Here is a 23,797-nt window from a genome sequence, read left to right on the forward strand (position 1 = left end):
AGTAGGTTTAGATATTCTAAATAGCTATATAATTTATATATTCTTTTATAAATAAGTTTTAAAGTTTATTTTATAGATATAGAGCTTTAGTTCTATTTTTATTAATATAAAATAGAATATTCTCTATATCTAGATCTATTATATCTTTATATTTATTATAAATAAAATACCTTCTATTAGTTTTAATACTTCTTATTATTATAGTATCTAATAGTAAAAGTTCTTAAGTAAAATACTATATTATACTATTCTTCTATATTTTAGTATTCTTTAACTATATTAATATAAGCTATCCTATTATTTTATTTAACTATTATATTATAAATTTTTTATTTATATTATTATTCATAGTAGCTAGGCCTTTTTTAATAAAGTTAGACTATTTATTAATAATATTAGATACTACTACTTTTTTTTCTAGATAGTATTAAATATCTAGATTATAGATCTACAATTTTTTTTATCTATTATATTAAGTATTTAAAATAAGTTTAGATAGTTATATAATATTTTAGATTTTTATAGTCTATTAGAATCTTTATTCTAGTTCTATTCTCTAGATAATATTTCTAGTATTTTAAGACTTTTTAATAATTAATAATTTCTTTTTCTATATTAAATAGTTCTATTTTATATTATTTAACTTTTTTTTATTAAAGGCTACTAGATATTATTTATTATTTTATATTAATTAACTAAGGACTATCCTGGTTAACTATTCTAATATATTAATTTTAATCTAGAAATATTCTATTAGATTAATAATAAAAAGAATAGATACTATAACTAGTATTTTCTTTAATTATTAGAATATTCTTTTAAAACTAGTATTCTAAATTATTAATTAATACTTTTATTTCTATTCTTCTATATCCTTTTTCTTTAGAAGTTTATATAATAAAACTATAATTCTAGTAAAGTTATAAATAAATAATTAGTAATATATTATTAATTCTAGAAACTATTAAAGTTTATAAATATTTCTTAATTATAGCTACTTATTAATAATTTTAAGCTTAACTAGAACAGATTAAATAGTCTCTCTTTTAATAATATATCTATAAAACTCTAGTTTCTCTACTCTAAGAATATATTTTAAATTTTTTATAAATGATTTATTTTACTATAGTATATCTAGATCTATTCTTAAATAATACTTATATTCTTTCTATATATCTAAAAAAAATAAGAATATTATTAAAATAGATAGAATAAAAACCTAAATATAAAGTTAAAATTTAATTTATAAATATTTATAATATTACTAATATATTTAATAGTCTAAATAGTATAGCTAAGAATTTATACTTTTTAAAGATAGTATTAAATACTATTTTTTAGATTAATACTTCTGAACAAGCATCTCCACGGGGAGTATTGGGGTGTGAAGCTGGAATATAAGGATCTATTTCTATATATCTAGAATCTAATTAACTAGATTAGAGAAGTAATATATCTCTTAAAAATTAATCTTCTTTTAAAACACTAGTAAGTTTAAATAACAGATCTATTCTTATATATATTTTAATTTAATAATTAATAGTTAATATATATTCTCTAACTTTTATTAAATTTTAGGATAAAGATAATAGAGAAAATTTATAGACTAGATAATATTTTAATAATTTTTTTATTAAGAAGCTTTATAAGCTGCTTTTTTAACTTTTTTAGCTTTTATAATAATAGAGAGTAAAAGAACTAATTTACTAGTAATTTATTACTAATATTAATATAATATTTAAATCTCTAGTTAGAAGAAAATATTAATAGTAATTTCTTTTAAAAAATAGCTATAATTTCTTTATAATTACTTTAATCTTCTCTTCTATTATAATATTATTATTCTAGAGTAGTTAAATAACTACCAGAATAGTATTCTTTCTTTATTTTCTTAAAATTCTAATAATTTACTTTATACTTATTAGTTCTAGTATTAATTTAATACTAGAAATATAGTTTTTAATATTAATAAGCTAGATAATATATATATATTATTTATTCTTTCTTTAAAGATATATTTTAGATATACTTTAATTAATCTATAAATTAATTATCTTTAACTAATCTCTCTTTAATGTTATATTATAATGGAGTAACTTTAATATAAATACTTCTATACTTACTTTCTAATTTCTAAAAACTATTAGTAATTAAAGATACTTTTTTTATAATTAAGAATTTTTTATTTACTATTTTTACTTCTAGTTATTCTATATTTTAGGAAGATCTAATAATCTTAAGAATAATTAGCTAACTAGATTAATAAAAATAAATAGCTAGCTCTAGAATTAATAAGAACTTTTATAATCTTAGTAAGTATTCTAAATCTAATAATATAGATATATAAAATAATGTCTAATTTTATAATATATAATATAACTATCTTTTACTAAAATATCTTTAAGATTAGTTATTTATATATAGTTAAAGATTCTAATATATCTAGAACTTCTAATTTCTAAATTTCTATTCTAGAGATTTTTATTATTTATATTACTAGTCTTTTTTTATCTAACAATCTTACTCTTTTTTTAAATCTCTTAACTTAATTTCCTTACTATAGATTTATTAATAATAAATAACTTTTAAGTATTCTTTATTATACTAGAAATATACTTTATTTATTAAATACTAGACTTTTTATTCTAGACTCTCTTTTTTTAGTTAATTAAATTATATAGTAAGTATATTTAAATCTATAATATTAAGTTAATTAATACTAGTTAATATATTATTTATATGATATTTTATAATAGTATTATCTTATTTATACTAGCTAAATCTTTATACTAACTTTTTAAATCTAGTAAAATAATTAAGATTTTTTATAAATTAAGCTTAAAAAGCAGGCTTAACTTCTATCTTAAAATATTAAATTATAAGATATTTAGATAGAGAAAACTTAATTTAAATAATTATATTTAAGAACTAGCTACTATAGCTTACTATACTATTATTTTTTTAAATATAATTAATATAGTATTTTTATTTCTTATATTTATTATAATGCTTTTTAAAATTATTTAAAATTTATTATTAAAATTCTTTCTATATATTAATAAATTTAATTCTATTATTCTATATTCTTTTATTTAGGTTTACTATATAGTTCTTACTATTTTATATAGAAAGTTTTTAATATAGTAGATTTTCTAGATATTTAAAAGATTTTTTTTTTACTAGAGTATATTTAGTTTTAAAATATTCTTCTATTAATTAAAGCTATTTTTTTATAGTATTATTAAAAATCTATCTATTATATCTTAAAGATTTTTTATACTTAATAATTTTAAATATAGTTTTATAATTCTAGTTTAGATACTTTTCTTTTAGTTCTAGATTATTATTTCTATTATTATTTCTATTAATATTTCTTATAATATTTTTTATAATATAATTATAATATTATTTTATTACTCTCTTAGAATTATAAAGATTTTTATTTATTATTATTATTAATTCTCTATTTTTTTTTAATTTATTTCTATTCTCCTGCTAGAATTAGTTCTACTATTCTAAAACTTAGACTATGACTAGAATATAGATATTATCTATAACTATAAGATTCTATATTATTATAGTATTCTATTTCTAGTAAGCTAAGGAGATATTAAAATTATACTTATTAAAATTATTATTAAAGTTTTATTAAAGATTTACTATTATTGTAATTATTATAATTAATATTCCTAATTTATTAAGATTATTATTCTTAAATTACTATTTCTATATCTTTTAAAATATCTATCTATTAATTTTGTCTTATAGTTTAAAGGTATGGAAAATTTTTTATAAATAGATCTATTATTATTATAATTATTAATAAGCTTCTACTTATTTTAGTTTTTAAAGAGTTTAGTTTACTAACTTTTTTTCTTTAAAATTACTAATAAAATTAAAGATATACTACTAGATATAATAATATTCTAAGATTCAGTAACTATTAAAGATATTAAAATAAAGAGTATAGTCTAAAGACTTATTTTCTAGTATTTTTATTGTTCTAACTATAGCTATCTAAGCTTTCTATATATAATTAAGCTAAGCTATTAGTAATAGAATTATCTAATAGTAGATCTTCTCTAATATTTCTTTATTAAATCATCTAAAGACAGGATCTCCCCGGTATTAATATCTCTAATATATAATACGTCAAAAGTCCGGCTACACCGCCTATACCGCATAAAAATATATATTATTAAAACCTGAATATCTTAACCACCATAATGAATTAGATGTTCTAAATATATTTAAATAAAGTAAAATCTAATACTTAGTATATTATTTATATACCTGATATATAGCTTTAATTTTACAGGGCATGAAATTAGTTAAGCTATTAATTATTCTCTATAGTATTACTGATTATACTTCTTAAATAGTCTCTTTAAACTTACTCTAATTATCCTGGGATTTTCTCTCTAGATAAAGAAAGGGATAAAGCTAATCTAGCTTCTTTTTTAAAAGATTCTATATATATTTAATTAGATTAAGATTAAGTAAATATAATAGCTAATTAACTATATAAATACTATATAACTTAAACTACTCCTGTATAGCTAAAGCTATATAGATTTAAGTACTATCTTATTAAAAGATTATATCAGGCTTATAGTATTCTAATAAGCCTTTTTTAAGTATTTTAATATAAGAATTAGCTATAAATCTATCTTAATTGCTAGTTTTATTCTAGGGCATGATAATAAGTTTAGATTAGCTATTATACTAGATTGTAGCTTAAACTATCTGAGATATTAGTTATCTATAATACTAGAGGTTCATGAGATTATCTCTAAAGACTTTATTCTAGTAGTAGAAGATAAATTTTATATATTTATTAGGTTAGTATTAAACTGAGTACTTATCTAAAAGTATCTAAATATTCTAACTATTATTTCTCTGCCACGCACGTGTAAATTTATATTATTTTTTAGCTATTTCCTTACTTAAAGGGATCCTTTTTCTAGATTTCTACTTCTTAATAAAGTAGAACTTTAAAATATTATAAATTATTAAGATAGAAACTCCTCCGGGGGTCTTAGCAGTAAGGGCTTTCTAACTAATAAAAGGCTATTAGTAGATAATTTAATAAATATAGTATTTAGTTATATAACTAAGCTTTACTGGTCTTCTATTTCTAGGATGAGAATTTATTATTTAAAGGTCTTAATAGTATTTTTTAGTTTAGTAAATTATTAAGCAAGTAATATTAAACTATTTTATTAATGCAATTACTTGAGCTGTAGGCTATATAGAATAGTAGAACGTGTATTATTTAAAAGCTCTTAATTAGACCTTTAATTTCTACTTATTTCAGTACTGAATAACTGCATGATAGTGGAGCAATTTATTATTAAAAAGTTAGTTAAGTTTACGTGTTTTTAGATCGCGCTAAAGTGTAGCTGGACTTTTGATACCTGTTGTATATTAAGGGTACTGATACTATCAAGTACTGGCTCAGGGAATCATACTAATATTTTCTCTTAGATAGGTACTTAGACTCTATTCTTTTGTAAATAATCTTAGATCTATATACTAGTTTAATATTCTATTTTATTCTATAGGTTGTTCTATAAAGCTATTTTTAGTAATATAGACTGCTTAATAATTATTTTTAAAAATAGTATAAAACTTATTATAATCTATTAGCTTTATTACTATTTATATTGTATATTTTAGAGAATAAGAATAGAGATATAATAACTATCTCTTTTATAGATATATTTTATATTTATTTATCTAGAAGTAAATTCTAGAGGCAGCCTCTATCTCTCTAGTAATACTATATCTAGATCTATAGTTAATATTCTATAAATATCTATATAATTTAGAGATAAGATAGAAAAATAGATATATATTATAAAGATATTATTTCTATAGTTTTCTGTAGTATTTCCTATTTATATTGACTTGAATTAAATTAGTTTTCTTTATAAGATGATTCTTATAGATTACTAGATATTATAGATTTATAGTAGATTCCTTAATAGACTTATACTAGTCTATCTACTTTATTAATATTTTTATAGAATTCTAGATTCTAGATCCTAAAATTATCTTTATATAATATTCTTATTTATTCTTACTTATGAATCTTACTTTAAAGTACTTGTAAATATTTATACCCTCTATCTTTTAGTATTTATAGAGTATAGATATATAAAAAATATTATATATATAAAGCTCTACTAGTAATAATATATAATAGATATTCTTATTTATTCTTTTAATAATCTTTTATAGGCTAGCTTATAATTAATTAAACTTTTTACTAGACCTGATTTATAACTAATTCTAATTATTATTAATTTAAATATAATTACTAATTTAAAAGGCCTTTATAATTTATTTAGAGTTATAGTATCTTAACTAATATTTCTAGATCTTTATAATATCTATCTAAACTTATTTATCTTCTTAAAATACTTTACTTATTCTATAATATCTAGTATAATCTTATTCTTAAAATATAGATCTATTATAATAATTCTTAGATTTATATTATAGACTAGTTAGAATAATATTTCCTTAATTAATTATTATTATAAGTTATTATAGATAAATTTAGTAAGAGAGATATAATTTATAAGTAATATATAAAATTAGATTAAAATTATTTTATAAAAATAAATCTATAATTAGTTATAATATTTATAGAAATATTATAGTGTTAGAATACTTTATAAACTACTATGGATACTAGTTCCTTACTTTTAATTAATTTTTATATAGAAATAAAGTAAGCTATCTTATTTATATAATCTATTATTATAAGAATTATATTATATATATTATAAAATCTACTTAAATCTTTAATCTTAATATTTATAAATAGATTAATAATAAAGGTTATATTAATCTATTTTTAGAGATCTATAAAGACTAGTAATAATTCTAATAATTCTTATTATTTATTATATAGAATTTATAAATTCTAATAGATACTATATATCTTATAGTACTTTATAATAAAAGTTTATATATTTAGTTAGAAGAATCTTTATTAAACTAGCTTTAAGATCTTTCTCTTTATAAAATATTTTATTAGAGAATTATTATATAGCTTTATAAAAATCTCGATTTATAGTTAGTAGTAGTCTAGAATATATAATCTTTCTAGATTATAAAGGAATCTATTCTATACTATCTAATACTTCTATAAATATAGTATATTTTTATAGTAGTCTAGATTCTCCATAATATTATTAAATTTATAAATTATTTTATAGATCTTTCTTATAAGTAGATCTTTTTTAAGAGCTTTAGTAAGCTCTTAAATAGTCTCTATAAAAGATTATTCTAAAATAATCTTTTTTTATAAAACTATTATATTTTTTTCTATAAGTACTCTAAATTTAAGAGTTTTATTAAGAATATTATAGCTATAGCTATAATCTAGTTACTACTAGATTAAAAAGAATTAGAATTCTTTATAGTATAAATACTACTAGTACTATCTATTATAAATATTAAGAAGATTTTAGTTCTAAGCTAGTCTCTACTAGAAGTAGAAGAAAGTATAGAAACTTTTATAATATAGATATTACTGGTACTATTTATTATTATAAAAAAACTATAATTCTACTAGATAATTATATATCTATAAATCCTAGTTATAAGAGTAGTTTCTAATTTATTTATTTATTATAATCTTTATAGTCTTTCTTATATTAATTATTTTTTTATATAATTGATTTTTTATAAAGATTTATCTATAGGATTTAACTTTTTTATATAATAGATAATCCTAAATCTGAACCCTGCTAGGAACTAAGATTAATAAATCTATATTTATAAAAGTATCGTACTAGATAATTAAAATATAGCTAAGATTTTATAATTAATAATAATCTTAATTTCTTATAGACTATTCTATAAATAGTAAGTATCTTTATTTATAAAAGAATTTTGTAATTACTAGTAGTTCTTATTTATTTATTATATAGTCTACTTTACTAGAGAATAGCTTCTATAAGAAGAATATTACTAGTTTCTATATTTTTTCTAGATATAATTAGATAAGAACTTCTATAAGTCTTCTTTAGAGATATTTATTTTAACTTATAAAAACTAATTTTTAAAAAAATAATTTAATTATATTATTTCTATAAACTTCTACTTTAAAATATCTATTATCTTATAAGTCTTAGCTATTATAACTAAGCTCTTATTCTTAATTATTCTTATAGATCTATTTTTATATTTATAAAAAAGATTATTTAAGAATACTATTATCTATATATATCTATAAGTAGATCTAAGAAATACTAGTATTTTATAAACTATCTCTAGTATAGACTAGCTCTAGATTATAGTTATTTATAAGAGTTTTATTTTAATTTCTTATAAAATAATAATATATTCTAGAAGTTAATTTACTAGATTATAAAGATATATTTATTATATTTATAATATAATCTAGCTTTAAAAAGCCGACCTAGTACTTTATAAATATATTATTAATACTTTACTATATTCTATAAAAATATAATAATATTATTAATATCGATAACTATTATAATATTTAATAAATTATAGAATATCTAGTTTATATACCCTTAGAATATTATAGAAGTATTAGTTAATCTAAAAAATATAAATAAATATTTAAATAATCTATATTTTATATAAAAAGTTATCTTCTACTTATCTTCTTCTATAATTTAAATATAATTATATATATTATATAAATCTAGTTAGATAAAGATCTTTATACTATATAGTTATAGAATTATTTTATTAATTAGTAGAAGTAGATAGTAGTTCTTTAATAATATTATATTTAAATTATAGAAATCTATATAAATATAAATACTATTATTTTTCTTAGCTATATAGAGTAGTAGTAGTATTTTTATAAAGAATTTAGATATTTAGATCCAGCTCTTTATAAGTATTATCTATATATATTTATATATTATATAGATTTCTATAGGGAATAGTAATATATTAAATTTAAATAGTAGACTCTTTTTTTCTTTTAACTTAATTATTAAGTTTACTTCTTTATGATAAGAGAGTAGTTTCTCTAACTTTTTTTAAAAAAAAATATACTTATAAACTTACTATATTACTCTAGTAACTCCTTATCTATAATAATCTATTATATATTTATTATACTTATTATAAAAACTTTATTTTAACTATTATAAGAGAATATATTAAACTTTTTTATAAATATTATATCTATTAATATCTTCTATAAGTTAAAAATATATTCTAATAAGATTTAATATATAATTAGATTATAAATTATTAACTAAGATATCTTTAATATTATCTTTATTATATTTAAAAAATATTACTATAAGAATGTAGAATATCTACTATATTTCTTAAAAGTCTTAGAGATTAAAATTTATTTTTATAACTCTATAATTCTATAACTTCTTCTTATTTACTATTTATATATAAATCTAGTATAGAAGTATCTTCTATCCTATTTACTTTATAAAAAAATAGAACTATATTAATAGTTTTTTTTACTATTTATTAAGATCTTATAATCTATAGTAACTCTATTTAATAAGATAATCTTTATAAATAAGAATATTCTTTCTACTACTAGTTAATTTTTATTAATTATTATTAGTATTATATTTATAGATATTATAGTTATAGGATTCTTCTATTAAGTTAGTTTTACTATTATAAGCTTAGAATAGTTTAGTTATATATATTTCTACTTATTATAATAATAGTATTATAGATTCTAGTTTTAGTTACTAGAAGATTATAACTTTTTATTCTAATAGAAGCTTTATTAATTATTTTCTTATAAGATCTTAAACTTATCCTTAGTTCTTTATAGAAAGCTATTTTATTTTAATTATTAATTTATAGATTTTATCTCTTAGTTAGAGCTTACTTATAAGGATAGTAAAAGACTTAGTTATAGTTTTATAATAACAGATACTATCTTTATAAGAGTAGTAGAGAATTTTAGTTATTTATAAATTTATTATTTAATAATAGCTAGGTAGAATTTAAAAAATATTTATAGAAGAATAATATTAAGATTTATTTCTTTCTTTTTAAGCTTAGATTATTATTTATACTAGTACCAGAGATAGATATAATTATTCTTATCTTTTATACTTTATATATAAAGAGTCTTATTTTATATAATATATAATCTATTTATAAAATCTTCTAGCTATATAACTAGAAATTTATAAAGATTATTTTATATAGAATTCTTTATTATAGCTAACTCTATCTTCTATAATTCTTATAAAATTAAGATAAGATATAATACTATAAGATTTAAGATATTTTTATCTAAATAATTTTTTATATTTTTATATACTTAAATCTTTTATATAAAGCTATAGTAATTATATAATTAGTTATATAATATTATTCTTTCTTTATAGAGATCTTAAATAATAGTAGTTATTTCAGGATTAGTAAAAAAAATAAATCTATTATAATTATATTTTTTTTAAAGATTATAGAGGAGCTAATTTATATTAAATTATTATAATTAATTCTTACTTTTCTTTTACTTCTTTTATTATATAGCTTATCTATAAAGATATACTAGAGATAGGTCTTTAAGATATTTTTATAAAATAGTAAAGAGATCCTCCTAGTTAATATAGTTATTTATAATAATTTAGATACTTTATTTATAGAAGATATTAAGTTAGTTTATAAAGAAAATATCTACTTTATAACTTTATTCCAGGACTTGTAAGCTTAATTATATATTAAATATTATTATTTCTAATAAACTAAGTATAAAATTAAGTATTAAAATTATAAGATTCTTAGCCTTAGAAATTATTATAAATAGTATAAAAGAGTATAATATATCTAAAATAAAAGAGATAAGAATTATAAGTAGTATATTTTAAGAATTTAAGAATTCTAATAGATTAATACTAATATTCTAATATCATATTCTTTATAAAGTAAAGAGATTTCCTTGTAGGCTGAGTTAGCTAAGAGCTGACTCAGCTCTATACTTTATAAGTACTCAGGCAGTCTTGCGGAGGGTCTTATAGATTAGTTAATATTAATACTATTAATTCTTTATTAGTCTATTACCTACCCGAGACAGATTCTCTACCTAATCATTATCTATTTCTTTTATCCTTGACAGATTCTATATTAATTTAAGATTTATGTAGTATTATAAAGATAATAAAATCTTTTTATTAATTTATTTATCTTATTTAATATATTTTATATAGCTATTTAATATTACTATTTTTAGTTCTTTATCTCTAATATATAATAATAAATTAGAGTAATTCCTATATTCTAGCTTAGATCTAACCTCTATTATTAAATAAGATTTCTTCTATCTCTTCTAGCTAGTATAAAATAGAGCTACAGTATCTTAAAATATTAAATCTATATAAAGATCTATTAAAATATAGCTGTGATTCCCTGAGCCAGGACTTAGTGGTATTGAAGTCCTTAATATATATTAGAGGTATTAATACCTGAGAGGTCCTGTCTTTAAATAATTTAATAATAGAATATTAGAGAAGATCTACTATTAGATAGTTCTATTACTAATAGTTTAGCCTGATTATATATAGAAAGTATAGATAACTATAGTTAGAACAATAAAAATACTAGAGAGTAAGTCTTTAGACTATACTCTAGTATATTAATAACCTTAATATTTACTAAATCTATTAAGATATTATTATATCTAGTAGTATATCTTTAATTTTACTAGTAATCTTAGAAAAAGAAAGTTAATAGAAAATTTTTTTAAAAAACTAAAATAAATAAAAGTCTATTAATAATTATAATAATAATAGATCTATCTATAAAAATCTTCTATATCTCTAAACTATAAGAGAAACTAATAAATACATATTCTAGATATAAAAATAATATTTTAAAAATAGTAATGTTAATAGATTATAAATATTATATAATATTAAATAAATAAGTAGATAAGTATATATATAAGATCTTTAGCTATAGTAGAGCTTATTAGTTCTAGGATTATATCTTAAATAAATTAATTAATAATTATTAAAAAAGTTAAGTATCCTTTACTCTTAGATAAATTAATAATAAATTTAATAAGATATCTTATTAAGGCTAGTTAGAAATAGATAATAGTTTTAGTAATCTATTTCTTCTATCTCTCTAGGCTTTTACTTAACTATATATATTATAATTCTAGAGATAATATTTAATATTACTTAATATATTTAATTAATAGTACTTATAGCTAACTAGATTAATAGTACTTATAGCTAACTAGTATATATATCTTATTTTACTTAGGATAGTCTATAAGTATTAAGTTATATACTTACTAAATAAGGTAAGTTCTTAGTAGTTTATATTCTAGTATCTAGATTCTATTATAGTAGTTAATATAGTCTTAATAATTAATATTATATTTACTAAGAAAGGTCTGTAGCTTTAACTATAATAAAAGATTTCTAGCTCTATTCTTCTCTAGAATCTCTACTACTTTCTAATAGATAGTATTATAATTCCTTACTCCTATCTATAGATTAATTAACTTAGAACTTATTATTAGAACTATAATATTTTTTAACTAGTATCTAGTCTTTAGTAGTTAAAAGATTTAGAATTAAATATATTTATTAAAGTTATCTTATAGTATATCTTAATCTTTTTTTAATAAGATATTAGCTTAGGTATTTATACTTCTCTTATAGTATTTAAATAAAAAGTTAAATTTAGATAAAAATAAGCTCTATCTTATATATCTTTTAATAAATTTCTAGAGTAAGTAAAAGTATTCTAGATTCTTATAGTTAGTAATTATTTTAAAGAATAGAATAGACTAGAGTTCTATATTCTATACTTCTAGATAGTAGATAACAGCTAGTAGTTCTTTATTATAAATCTTATAATTATATTTAGCAGGTATATAATACTTTAAGAAATAGATATATAAATAGAGTTATATATTAGAATAGTATTATAATAGAGTCTTTTCTAAGTAGTAGCCTGATAAATCTATCTTTACTATTATTTTATATATTAGATTAAAAAGAGCAAGTACTAGTCTTTATATAAATAAATTCTTAAATTATTAAAAAAATTACTAGTATTTTTTAGTCTACTGGTAAGCTATTTCTTTATATATTAGATTAATAAGTAGTTTAGTTAATTAGAAGAACTAAGAAATAAACTATTAATAAAAGTTTATAAATCCTAGAAAATTTCTAACTCTATAAATTATTATAAAGGCTTCCTAGTCTTAAATAGCTTTAATTTTTTTAGAATTTATAACTACTTTCTTCCTGGTTTCTATTATAAATTCTAAGTACTTAGTTTTAGTATATTTAAATTTATATTTTTTAATATTCAGGTATAGTCCTGTTTCTTATAGCTTATTAAGAGTCTTATAAATATATTTATAATATTAATTTTAATAATCTATCTATAAAAATAAGTATATTATTAAGATAGATAGAGTAGAACTTATCTAGATACTCCTATAGTATCTAGTTTATATATTTCTAGAAAATACTTAGAGTATTAGTTAATCTAAAGAGAGTAATAAGCTATTTAAATAATCTATATTATATCTAGAATATAGTTAGCTATTCCTAGCTTTTAATAATTTAAATCTTATAAAAGGTAGTAGATATATTAAGTTTAGTAAACTACTTTACTTATATAACTTAATTTAATATCTTATAGATTAGTAGTAGAGGGTATTAGTTCTTCTTAATTAAGATATTTAATACTCAGTAATCTATATAAAACCTTAGACTACTATTAGGCTTTTTAATAAATAGTACAGGGGCAGCTGTAGATAAGCTACTAATATAGATAAAGTTTTTATTAAGTAGTTCTATAAGTTCTTTTTAAAGTACTATCAGTTCTTCTCTTAATATATTATAAAGAGGCTCTTATAGGACTTCTAGATCCTTTCTATTTAGCTATTTAATAAGTTTAATACTATAATCTATTCCTAGTCCTTAATAGGGTAGCAGGGTACTGGTATTATTTAGCTTAAATAGAGATAGAAATTTATAATATTAAAGAGATAATATCTTCTATAAGTCTAGTTTCTTCTTTATTCTTAGTACCTTATTAATATCCTGTAATATAGTACTAAATATTTAAATAGTAGTCTTAGGCTTCTTCTTCTATTAGTAGATATAGTATTATACTATAGTAATACTAATTTTAACTATTCCTAATTCCTTAGACTTATATAGAACAGTATTCTTTAATTATATATTTATAGAATAGAGATATAATCTCCCCTATTTTAATTCTAGTTATCTATTATATTATTTTATTTAAAAGAGACTTAGTATAAGGTCTATTCCTAGCAGGCTCCCTAATATTATATAGAAGTATATACTATATTTAGTATATATATTAATATTAATCCTTATTTATAATACTTATAATATATATTTCAATCTACTAATACCTTTAATAGATATAGGGTTAATCTAAAGTATATATAGTCTATATTTTTTATAAATATCTTACTTATAGCTCTATAGATAAGATATCTAGTATCTATTATTATAGTAGTAACTCCTATCTAGCCTACTATAATATCTAATAGAAAAGAGTTAGAGTATATATATAAACTCTTAAAATTCTTTTATTCTAGTTAAGATATTCTGATTAGTAATTTTTATATATAGCTTTATATAAAGACTATACTTTTTCTAATTCTTTATCTAATATCTCTTTCTCTTCTAATTTAAGATCTAGGGCTATTATAGCTATAGTAAAAGAGTAGTATATAAGTATATAAGAATACTTTTAAATAAAGTAATTAGAAGTACTATAGTATAGGTATACTCTATTATTCTTATACTTTTAAAGTTTATTAGCTAAGATCTATCAGATATATCTTTTAATTCTAGTACTTTATTAATTTTCTTAGTTAATATCTTTAATAACTAGTAAGGGTTACTAATCTATTATCTTATCTTATAGAGATTAAGAATTAGAGACTAGTACTACTAATAGATAGATAAAGTTTTACTATTAGTCTATTCTATTTAATTAGTCTAGATTATTACTAACTTACTAGAGTTATTTATAATAACTATTATATATTTTTATAAAGTCTCTCCTTATTATTTCTTATACTAGCTAGTAATTTAGTATAGAGTTAAGTAGGGAGATTTTAATCTTATCTATTTAAAAAAATTCTTTAGTATTTAGTAGAACTTCTTTAAATTTCTTTATAAATTATTAAATTAGGTTAATAATATTAAGTAAAAGAAATAGAACTTTAATAAATTCTTATTAGAGATTTAGGTCCCTAAATAACTTTCTTATTTTTACTATAAAGATATTTTATATATATCTAGTATCCTAGTACTTATTTAACTATAGTAATATCTAACAGCTAGCTTATCTAGATAATCTATTAAATATATATATAGTCTTTAAAGTCTCTATAGAATATATATTCTAGTCTATTTTAAACTTAATGTATAATTTAATTTTAAATAAGAGATAGTTATTCTTATTTTTTCTATTATATAGTTCTATATTAGAATAGATTAGATAGAGATAAATTATAGCCCGGGGAGAAGTCTTCTATTAATAAGTAGGCTCTTATAATAAGTTAACTTACTCTAGAGATAGTAGCTATTATACTAGCTAGAAAGATAGATTAGTAAAGAATTATAAAGAGATCTATATATTCTAAATTTTTATCTCTAGNTTATTTATCTATTTTATATATTAAGCTTATTATTAAGTAATCTAGGCTTAAAGCTCTTAAATTTATTAAATAAAAGAGCCTTTCTTTTCTTCTTATATATTAATATTTATATTTATTATTTTTTCTAGATAGTAAGTCCCCTTACTATCCTTCTTTAACTAGTAATAAGCTATTCTAAATATTATAGGTAAGGCCTGAAGTAAGCTAGTTATATACTGAATATATAATAAAATAGCTAAAGAACCAGGATACAGGGGCTGTTAGAGTTTTAATATAGCTAACTAGGATAATTATATAATCTTTAATACCTAAGGCTAATAACTTAGAGATAATGCCTAGGGCAGAGTTGACAGTAGGGCTCCAGCGGAGTTCCCATCACAATTTATTACAGTTATTCTATATTATTAAAAGTAATTAAGATAGATTTATTAAAGAAAAGTTATATAAATATAGAAAAAGATCTTAGTAACTTTATTTATAATTATTTACTTTATAATAAAATTAATAGCTAGCTAACTACTAAAATTTATAGGTATAAATACTAATCTAAAAATTATAAGAAAAAAATCTTAATAAAATATCTAAGTTTTCTTAATATTAGAAGAATTATCTACTCTATTTTTATTATTATTATTAACTTTATTATTATTAACTTTATTATTATTACTCTTTTTATTATTATTACTAGTGACTATCCTATCTAAAAAAAATAGAAATATTATTAATTAGCTTAATAAATCTTATAAGATATTATTAGAGTCTCTAGAGTAAAGCTAGTACTATTATTATTCTTTTTAATTAATAACTAATATAGAGATTTTTAGTATAACTAGAATTATTTTAATTTTTTTTCTGGTTAATCTAGAAGAATAATATTATTATTTATTCAGGAACTTCTTAGATTTATTATTATTTATAATAGAATTATATAATAGCTTCTAGATAATATATTCTAGAGCTAAAATTAAATAGAAAAATAAAAAGAAATCTTTAATAAATAATTTATTATCTAGAATATTTATAGCCTATATAGAATTAATAAAAAAAGAATAGAAAGTAAGAATAAAAATATATATTAATTAAAAAATAATAGGCTTTTCTTATCTAAAACTTATACTAGCTAATAAAATTAATAATACTAAGAATATAAAAATAAATAATAATAATAATCTAGAAAGTTTAAAAATCTTAAATAATCTTAAAAAGAAGATTAAAATTATATTATAAAAATAATAAGATCTCTTATATAAGAATCTTTCTATTTACTAGATTTTAAGAAAATCTTAATAAATCTAAAATTTATTCTATAAATAATTTAGTAGTAAATAAGAGTCTCTCTAGAATATAGAATAAACTTAAAATAAATTAATACTAGTAAAATTTTATATATCTCTAAATATCTTCTAGCTTTTTTTAGACTACTAGACTACTAGATCTTTCTATTAAAGCTATTATTAATAAAACCAAAAAAAAAGTAAAATAAAAATAAATAATAACTTACTATATATAAAAATCTAATTATTAAGTTCTTAAGAAATATAGACTAAATATTTACTACTACTACTAGTTTATATATAATTTAAATATACTCTAAGCTAGATAGTACTATCTTAATATTCTAGACTATTAATATAGAATTTAAATATTCTTTTAACCTACTAATAACTATAGACCTGGTTCTTAGATAGCTTCTTACTATAAAAATAAAGAATATAACTATCTTTCTAGTAGACTTTCTTTAAAGTTTTAATAATAAGATATCTATAATAATCTAAAGACTAATTAGATTTATAGGTTTTGGAAAAATCTAGATAGCTTTAAAGCTAGAAACTATATTAAGATAATGAAATATATTAATATTTATATTAGATAGAATTAAAATAAGAGATTTACTAGTAATTATTAAATTAAAAACTAAGATATTAGATTAAATATAAAATAAGATTTTAATAGATTTACTCTTCTAAAAAAAACTAAGTTTTAAGATATAGTAAATAATAGCAGGAAATATAATATTAAAAAAAATAAAGATTTCAGAATAATAGTATAGAGAAAAAATAGAAGTATAATTAATTAAGTAGTTTAATAAGACTTTAAGTCTAAAAAAAGATAGTAATTATAGAAAAATAAAAAAAAGAAGATTTAATAGAAAAAAATATAAATATAAAAATAGATATATAAATATTTAGATATATAAATTTTTTTTAACTATAATAAGAATCTATTAATTTACATAATAAATTTATTACTATAGAAAATCTTATACTCTAAATATTTAAAATTATAATAGATAGTTTCTTTATACTTATTTTTTTATACTAGTCTAATATAGATACAGAAGAAGCTTCTAATAAAGTATTTTTTTAATTTAGCTATTTACTTTATATCTAATATTAACTTATTCTAGATATAGTAATACTTAGTTAAGCTTTTAATAGCTTAATTCTAATTTCTTTTTATTATAATTTTTAGATAATAGCTAGATTAATAAGGATAATAAGATTTTTTTTAAATATAGTCTAGTTAGATCTTAGAATAATAGAATTTAATAATAATCTATGTCTCTCTATTTATAATAGAGAATCAATATTAATATAGCCTAGTACCAGATATACTAATAACTATTAATAATTAATTATATATTTAGAATAAATATATATTTATTAGAATAATAAACTATAAATTATCTAAATAGATAGCTAGATAAGTAAGAGAAGATATAATTCTCTAAACTAGTAACTTAGTAATATTAAAGTCTAATATATATTAAAGATATTAATATCAAAGAGATACTGCTTTTAAGTAGTTTAATAATAGAATATTAGTAAAGATCTACTATTAGATAGTTCTATTATTAATAGTTTAGCCTAATTATATATAGGAAGTATAGATAGCTGTAGTTAGAATAATAAGAATACTAGAGAATAAGCCTTCAGGCTATACTCCAGCATGTTAATAACCTTGATATTTAGTGAACCTCAGGATGATATCACATAGCTATAAGGTCTAAAAGTTATTTTATTAAAGTCTATTAATAAAGATATAGAATAACTATTATCCAGTAAATTCTTATACTCTATATTTAAATTTTAATATAAAGAACTAGTAAAGGATTAAGAGACTTTTAAAATATATTATTATTAATATTTATAACTAAAATACTAAGAAATTAAGTTTAATAATATACTATATTATTATAAAGAATATATTTCTTAAACTATATTATAATAGTCTTATAAATATCTTAAAAAATAAGAAAAAGAAATAATGATATACTAAATCCTTTTTATTTTATTTATTACAAAAAAACTCGTAAGTATAAGAGCTTTAATAATATAAAAGTGAGACTATACAGACTATTAAAATACTTTAAAAAAAACTCTACTAAATATAGAAAAAAAAGAAGAAATATTAAATCAAAGAATAATAATAAATCTAAGTATTTAATAAAAAGTAATATCTCCATCTTACTAAGAAAAAAAGTAACGTAATTCCTCACCGAGCCGGACACCTCACCGAACCAGACACCCCACCAATGTCCACGCGTTTAGAGACCTGCAACTATTCAAACAACCACCATGCCACTAAAAAGAACCCATTTATCTCGAAATTTAGTGGAGTAAGAGAGAAGGATCGAACTTGTAATCACTACTTTAAAAAAAAACGAAATTTCTAGTATTTATCGTGTAGTAGAGATTTATACTATGCTGAAATCCACCCTTTATAACCGCGTTAATAGTTGATCTTTTTGCGTTAATCTACGTGCTAACAGCTACAGATTATCTCAAACTCAGGAAGAGGCTTTAGTAGTATAGATAGTATCTAGAAATTTATATAGAGCTACTTCTAGATTATTATAAGTAGCTAAAATAGCTGATTTTATTCTATAGGTAGATAATCTATCTAGATATAAGCTTTTAGAAAAGGATTAGATTACTAAGTTTACTAAATAATAGCTAGAACTTAAATATTAATTTATATAAAAATATAATTACTAGTAAGCTTAATATAAGGATTTAAATATTATTAAAACCTAGTTTAAGATACTCTAGAAGATATAAATACAGTATAGTATTCTAGATAAAGATATCTTTAATTTTAATAAAATAGGCTTTATAATAGATATAATAGTAATATCTAAGATTATTACTAGATCTAAGATACCTGGAAAGCCTTATTTAATTTAACCAGATATTTAGGAATAGATTATAGTAATTAAATATATTAATATAAGTAGTTAGGCTATTCTAACTACTATTATCTTTAAAGAAAAAATCTATATTAAAAAATAGTATTAAGATAGCTGCTTGCTAGGTAACTAGAGGATTAAAGTTAGTAAAAATAATTAGATAATTAATAAGATAGATCTCTAGTAGCTTCTAAAGATCTTTATTCTAGTAACTACTAGCTATATAGTTAGTAGATATTAATTACTAGTCTTAGATAGCTATAGCAGTTATCTAATACTCTAATTTAATAAGATATATAGTAATAATAATAATATTATTATTTATATACCTCTATACTCTTCTTATCTTCTATAATTACTAGATATTAATTACTTTAGACTGTTAAAGCAGGTATATAGATCTTTTATTAAGTTAAAAATACAGCTTAGATTTAGCTATATTAATAAACTAGATTTCCTGGAGATATATCTAAAGGCTTACTAGAAGGTCTTTAAGTCTTAAAATATTTAAAGTAGCTTTTCTACTGCTAGAATCTATCTATTTAATCTAGAAAGAGTATTCAGCAAGCTTAATATTTTACTAGCTATATCTATACCCTTCTCTAGCTATAGAGAGCCTTTAACAGTATTTTTAATATTTATTATACCTTATATAGTTTATTAATTAAAGTAATATATATTCTTAATTAAAAAGTATCTTAAAAGAGATCCTTAAAGTTCTTTAATACTATTAAAACAAGCTATATAATAGTTAGTAAAGGGCTGTAAGATTACTTTATATAATACTATATATCTAGTAAAGAAAAACCATAATCTCTATACTATAAATAAAAAAGAGAAGTAGAAAAGAAATTAATCTAAATATTAAATATCTCCTAATAAAGATCTTTCTATACAGGAAGCTAGAGATCTTATTATATAGAGAGATAAGAGTTCTATTTAATAAGTTATTATCATGAAGAGTTCTGTATCTTTACCTTTAATAGCACCAAGACAAGCACCACTAAAGTATATAAATTATAGGATTCAAGGACATAAAAGAAATAGATATCCTGTAGATATAATTAATTAATTTTAAATAAAATTCATGTTGGTTAATTGTTGAGAATAGCTTCAAGTTTTCGTGGCATGGACGGTTCGGTGGGGGTGTCCGGTTCGGTGAGGTGTCCAGCTCGGTGAGGAATTACATTAATAGAAAAAGAATACTTATATAATAAAAAAAAATAGAGAAATAACTTTAAAATAGCTTTAAAATATTTTAAAAAGATAAAAATAAAGTTTTAGTAACTTTAAAATTAAAAAATATAAATAATAAAATTACTCTAGATACTAAAGTTATTAATAAAGTTCTTTTAATAGTAAATTATTAAGACTATTAGATCAACTCTTTATAATAATTCCTAGATTAAAAAGAATTATAAATAGTCTTATTTAATACTCTAATATTTAATATATTACTTATTCTTATATAAAATACTTGTATTATAGCCGAAAAGCTTTATTTTTAGTATTATAGTAGGAGTAAAAATCAGGCGTCAGGTGGGACCGGGCGTCAGGTGATCACTGACGGTAACACTGACGGTAAGCAATCAAGACAAACAAGCAGCAGTATTCCTGGTAAGTGATGACCATTCCGCAATATCTAGAGCTGTTATAATATTACTATAACCATATAATATAGCATGTACTGTGATAGTATTCTCATTACTGCATTCAATATAAGTAGGAGCATTGAAGGATCATTCTTTCACTGATATTCTTAATGTTGACAGTTGACACTTATTATATCGAGTCAGTCCCTACATACCCCGTGCCTTACAGCAAGTCACCTTCAACAGATGGATCCTGAAAACATACTAACATGATCCACGCAAACTGCAACATGGCAGCAAGAATTAAGCACCTTGTTAACTGTAGGATATGCCACAGTCTAGTCGTCAGGATATTCATCCTTCATATTACTCACAAATTTTCGTGATGCACAATCCCATCGTTTGAAATACCTCCCCGACACCGTAACCAGCGCTGGCGGCAACTCTGACATGACTGGTGTTATGACTTCAACATTTTCCTCAGCAACATATCGGACGCTCTTGTCCTCCACACTGGGAGCAAATTAGCATTTGTCGGGCCCAGACAAATCCGCAAATCTCACATCACATGGTAGAAGCTTTGGTGCCTTCCGCTTTGGAGATGATCGACCCCCATCCTTCTCATCCATTGCTCGCCAGCCCCGCACTCAGGATCCCAACCCGTAATTATGGCCGTATAGTTATAACGACGATGCCGACATACTTGACCCACGCGGTAGCTCACCCGATTGTGCTCAGAAGGCCGCTGTTTCGGCAGCTTCTGCATCTCATCAACGGCTCTGATGACATGTGCGCTCTCCATAATATGTTCATATTCCAGCGTCCCACGGAAGATAGACGCAATATATTGCTCAATGAGATAAATGTCGTACGGAAAGTCGGTAGCGACTAGCTCCATCAGCCAAAGAAGATGATGTCGCAGCTCAGCTGGACGGAGAGGGTTTGATAATAACAAGGAAGACCAGAGCGCAGCATATCGCGCGCAGCCAACGTCGACTGGCACTAAGCCCTCACCGGGGAACTGACCGATACGTTGTACTGAATTTAAAATATTCTTGCTGCACCGTAGCACAATCTCAGATGCCCTTGACTCACCCAAAAAGGCCGATTGTTCCATTGGTGATGCCCCCAGAAAATTCAACTGAGCCCTCATGTCCGACGTGGGGGTCTCTTTGCTAGAACGAAAGGGATCCATATAAATCGGTTCGCCATGAGAATTAGTACTTAAAGCGTTATCGTCAATGTCAAAACCCAGAGGAGGCATAACGATAACATGGACGTGGAAAGGAAACCCGCATGGGTGGGCATTGAGACCAAGCTTCTGCGCAACATGGCAGTATATGACCGCTGACACTAACGGTAGTGAATTATGCCCGGCATCATCCAGTGCAAAGCCTAAAAAGTTGTGTTCCAGGCAATGATACTCCCGGCCGGGTTCGATGCCGATCATGTTATGAGCCCTCAAATATCCAGCGATAGCAATCGCCTTTCCGCGAGAGGTCATGTTGAATATGTTTGGATACTCGAGGATAAAACGGGAAAATATCCCGTCCAACCTATCGTTAATCTGCAGGGACTTTGAGTACCAATGCCGCCACTGGTGTCATTTCAGTTTGCCTACCTCATCAAAATTCCCAAATCTACTTTCTGGTATGAAAAGATCAAACGCGCCCACCGCATTGGCAAGCGATATCGCATTCCCATTTCTAAGCGCATCCCATTCTGGAATGGCGATGCTTCGGTGAAGACTAGTCAGGACCGCTTTGGCATAGTATCTTTTACAGGTGTTAGAGAGTAGTGTTTCATGCGGCCGGAGATCACAAACCTGCGAGATAGATAATCCTCTGCACACGAGTCGACGAAAATATTGCGCAGAAGAGCGTCTTTGGCATCATATCCAAATCGGACAATTGACTGGAATTTTTCTATCCTTCCAGTTTGACTGTTAAGGATGCTGTCCAGGAGTTGACTGGTGGTGCGATCAACAAGATGTCGGGATATGTAGAGCGCTTTCCAATCCACACTCGAGACGGGGCCCGAAAGCTTTGCTGGCATGTCATGCCTTTGCGCCCAAAATTTAAAGTGAGTCTGGCAGTATTTCTTCCATAATAGTGGTTCGTTTGTAACCCCCCAAAATTGTCGCGCGGCGCTTCCGACAGCGACTGTGTCCGAGGCACTGCAAAACAACAGGATATTATAGAGTATTTCTTCTGGAAATTCGCTGAGAGACAGGACCATCCCGTTGTGTGAGACTTGGTACGATCTTTGTTTTGCATTTCTTCGACACTACTTGGGAGTTCCCGGAAGGCTGCCGGTGGGCTACGAACACGATGACGAGATTCAGCCCCTCTCTGG

The 23,797-nt window shown here is 21.5% G+C and overlaps 1 protein-coding gene across 1 annotated transcript; it reads right to left on the minus strand.

The window, feature by feature from the left end:
- Positions 1-21,780: 21,780 nt before the first annotated feature.
- ASPSYDRAFT_161366 (uncharacterized protein) lies at positions 21,781-23,680 on the minus strand (the record flags this gene model as incomplete). The annotated part of the gene is made up of 4 exons (XM_040842987.1): positions 21,781-21,955; positions 22,006-23,009; positions 23,064-23,217; positions 23,268-23,680. The coding sequence occupies 4 exons, from the start codon at positions 23,678-23,680 to the stop codon at positions 21,781-21,783; spliced, it is 1,746 nt and encodes a 581-aa protein (XP_040697816.1).
- Positions 23,681-23,797: the final 117 nt, after the last annotated feature.

The sequence above is a fragment of the Aspergillus sydowii genome (genome assembly GCF_001890705.1).
Source record: "Aspergillus sydowii CBS 593.65 unplaced genomic scaffold ASPSYscaffold_14, whole genome shotgun sequence".
NCBI lineage: Eukaryota > Fungi > Ascomycota > Eurotiomycetes > Eurotiales > Aspergillaceae > Aspergillus > Aspergillus sydowii.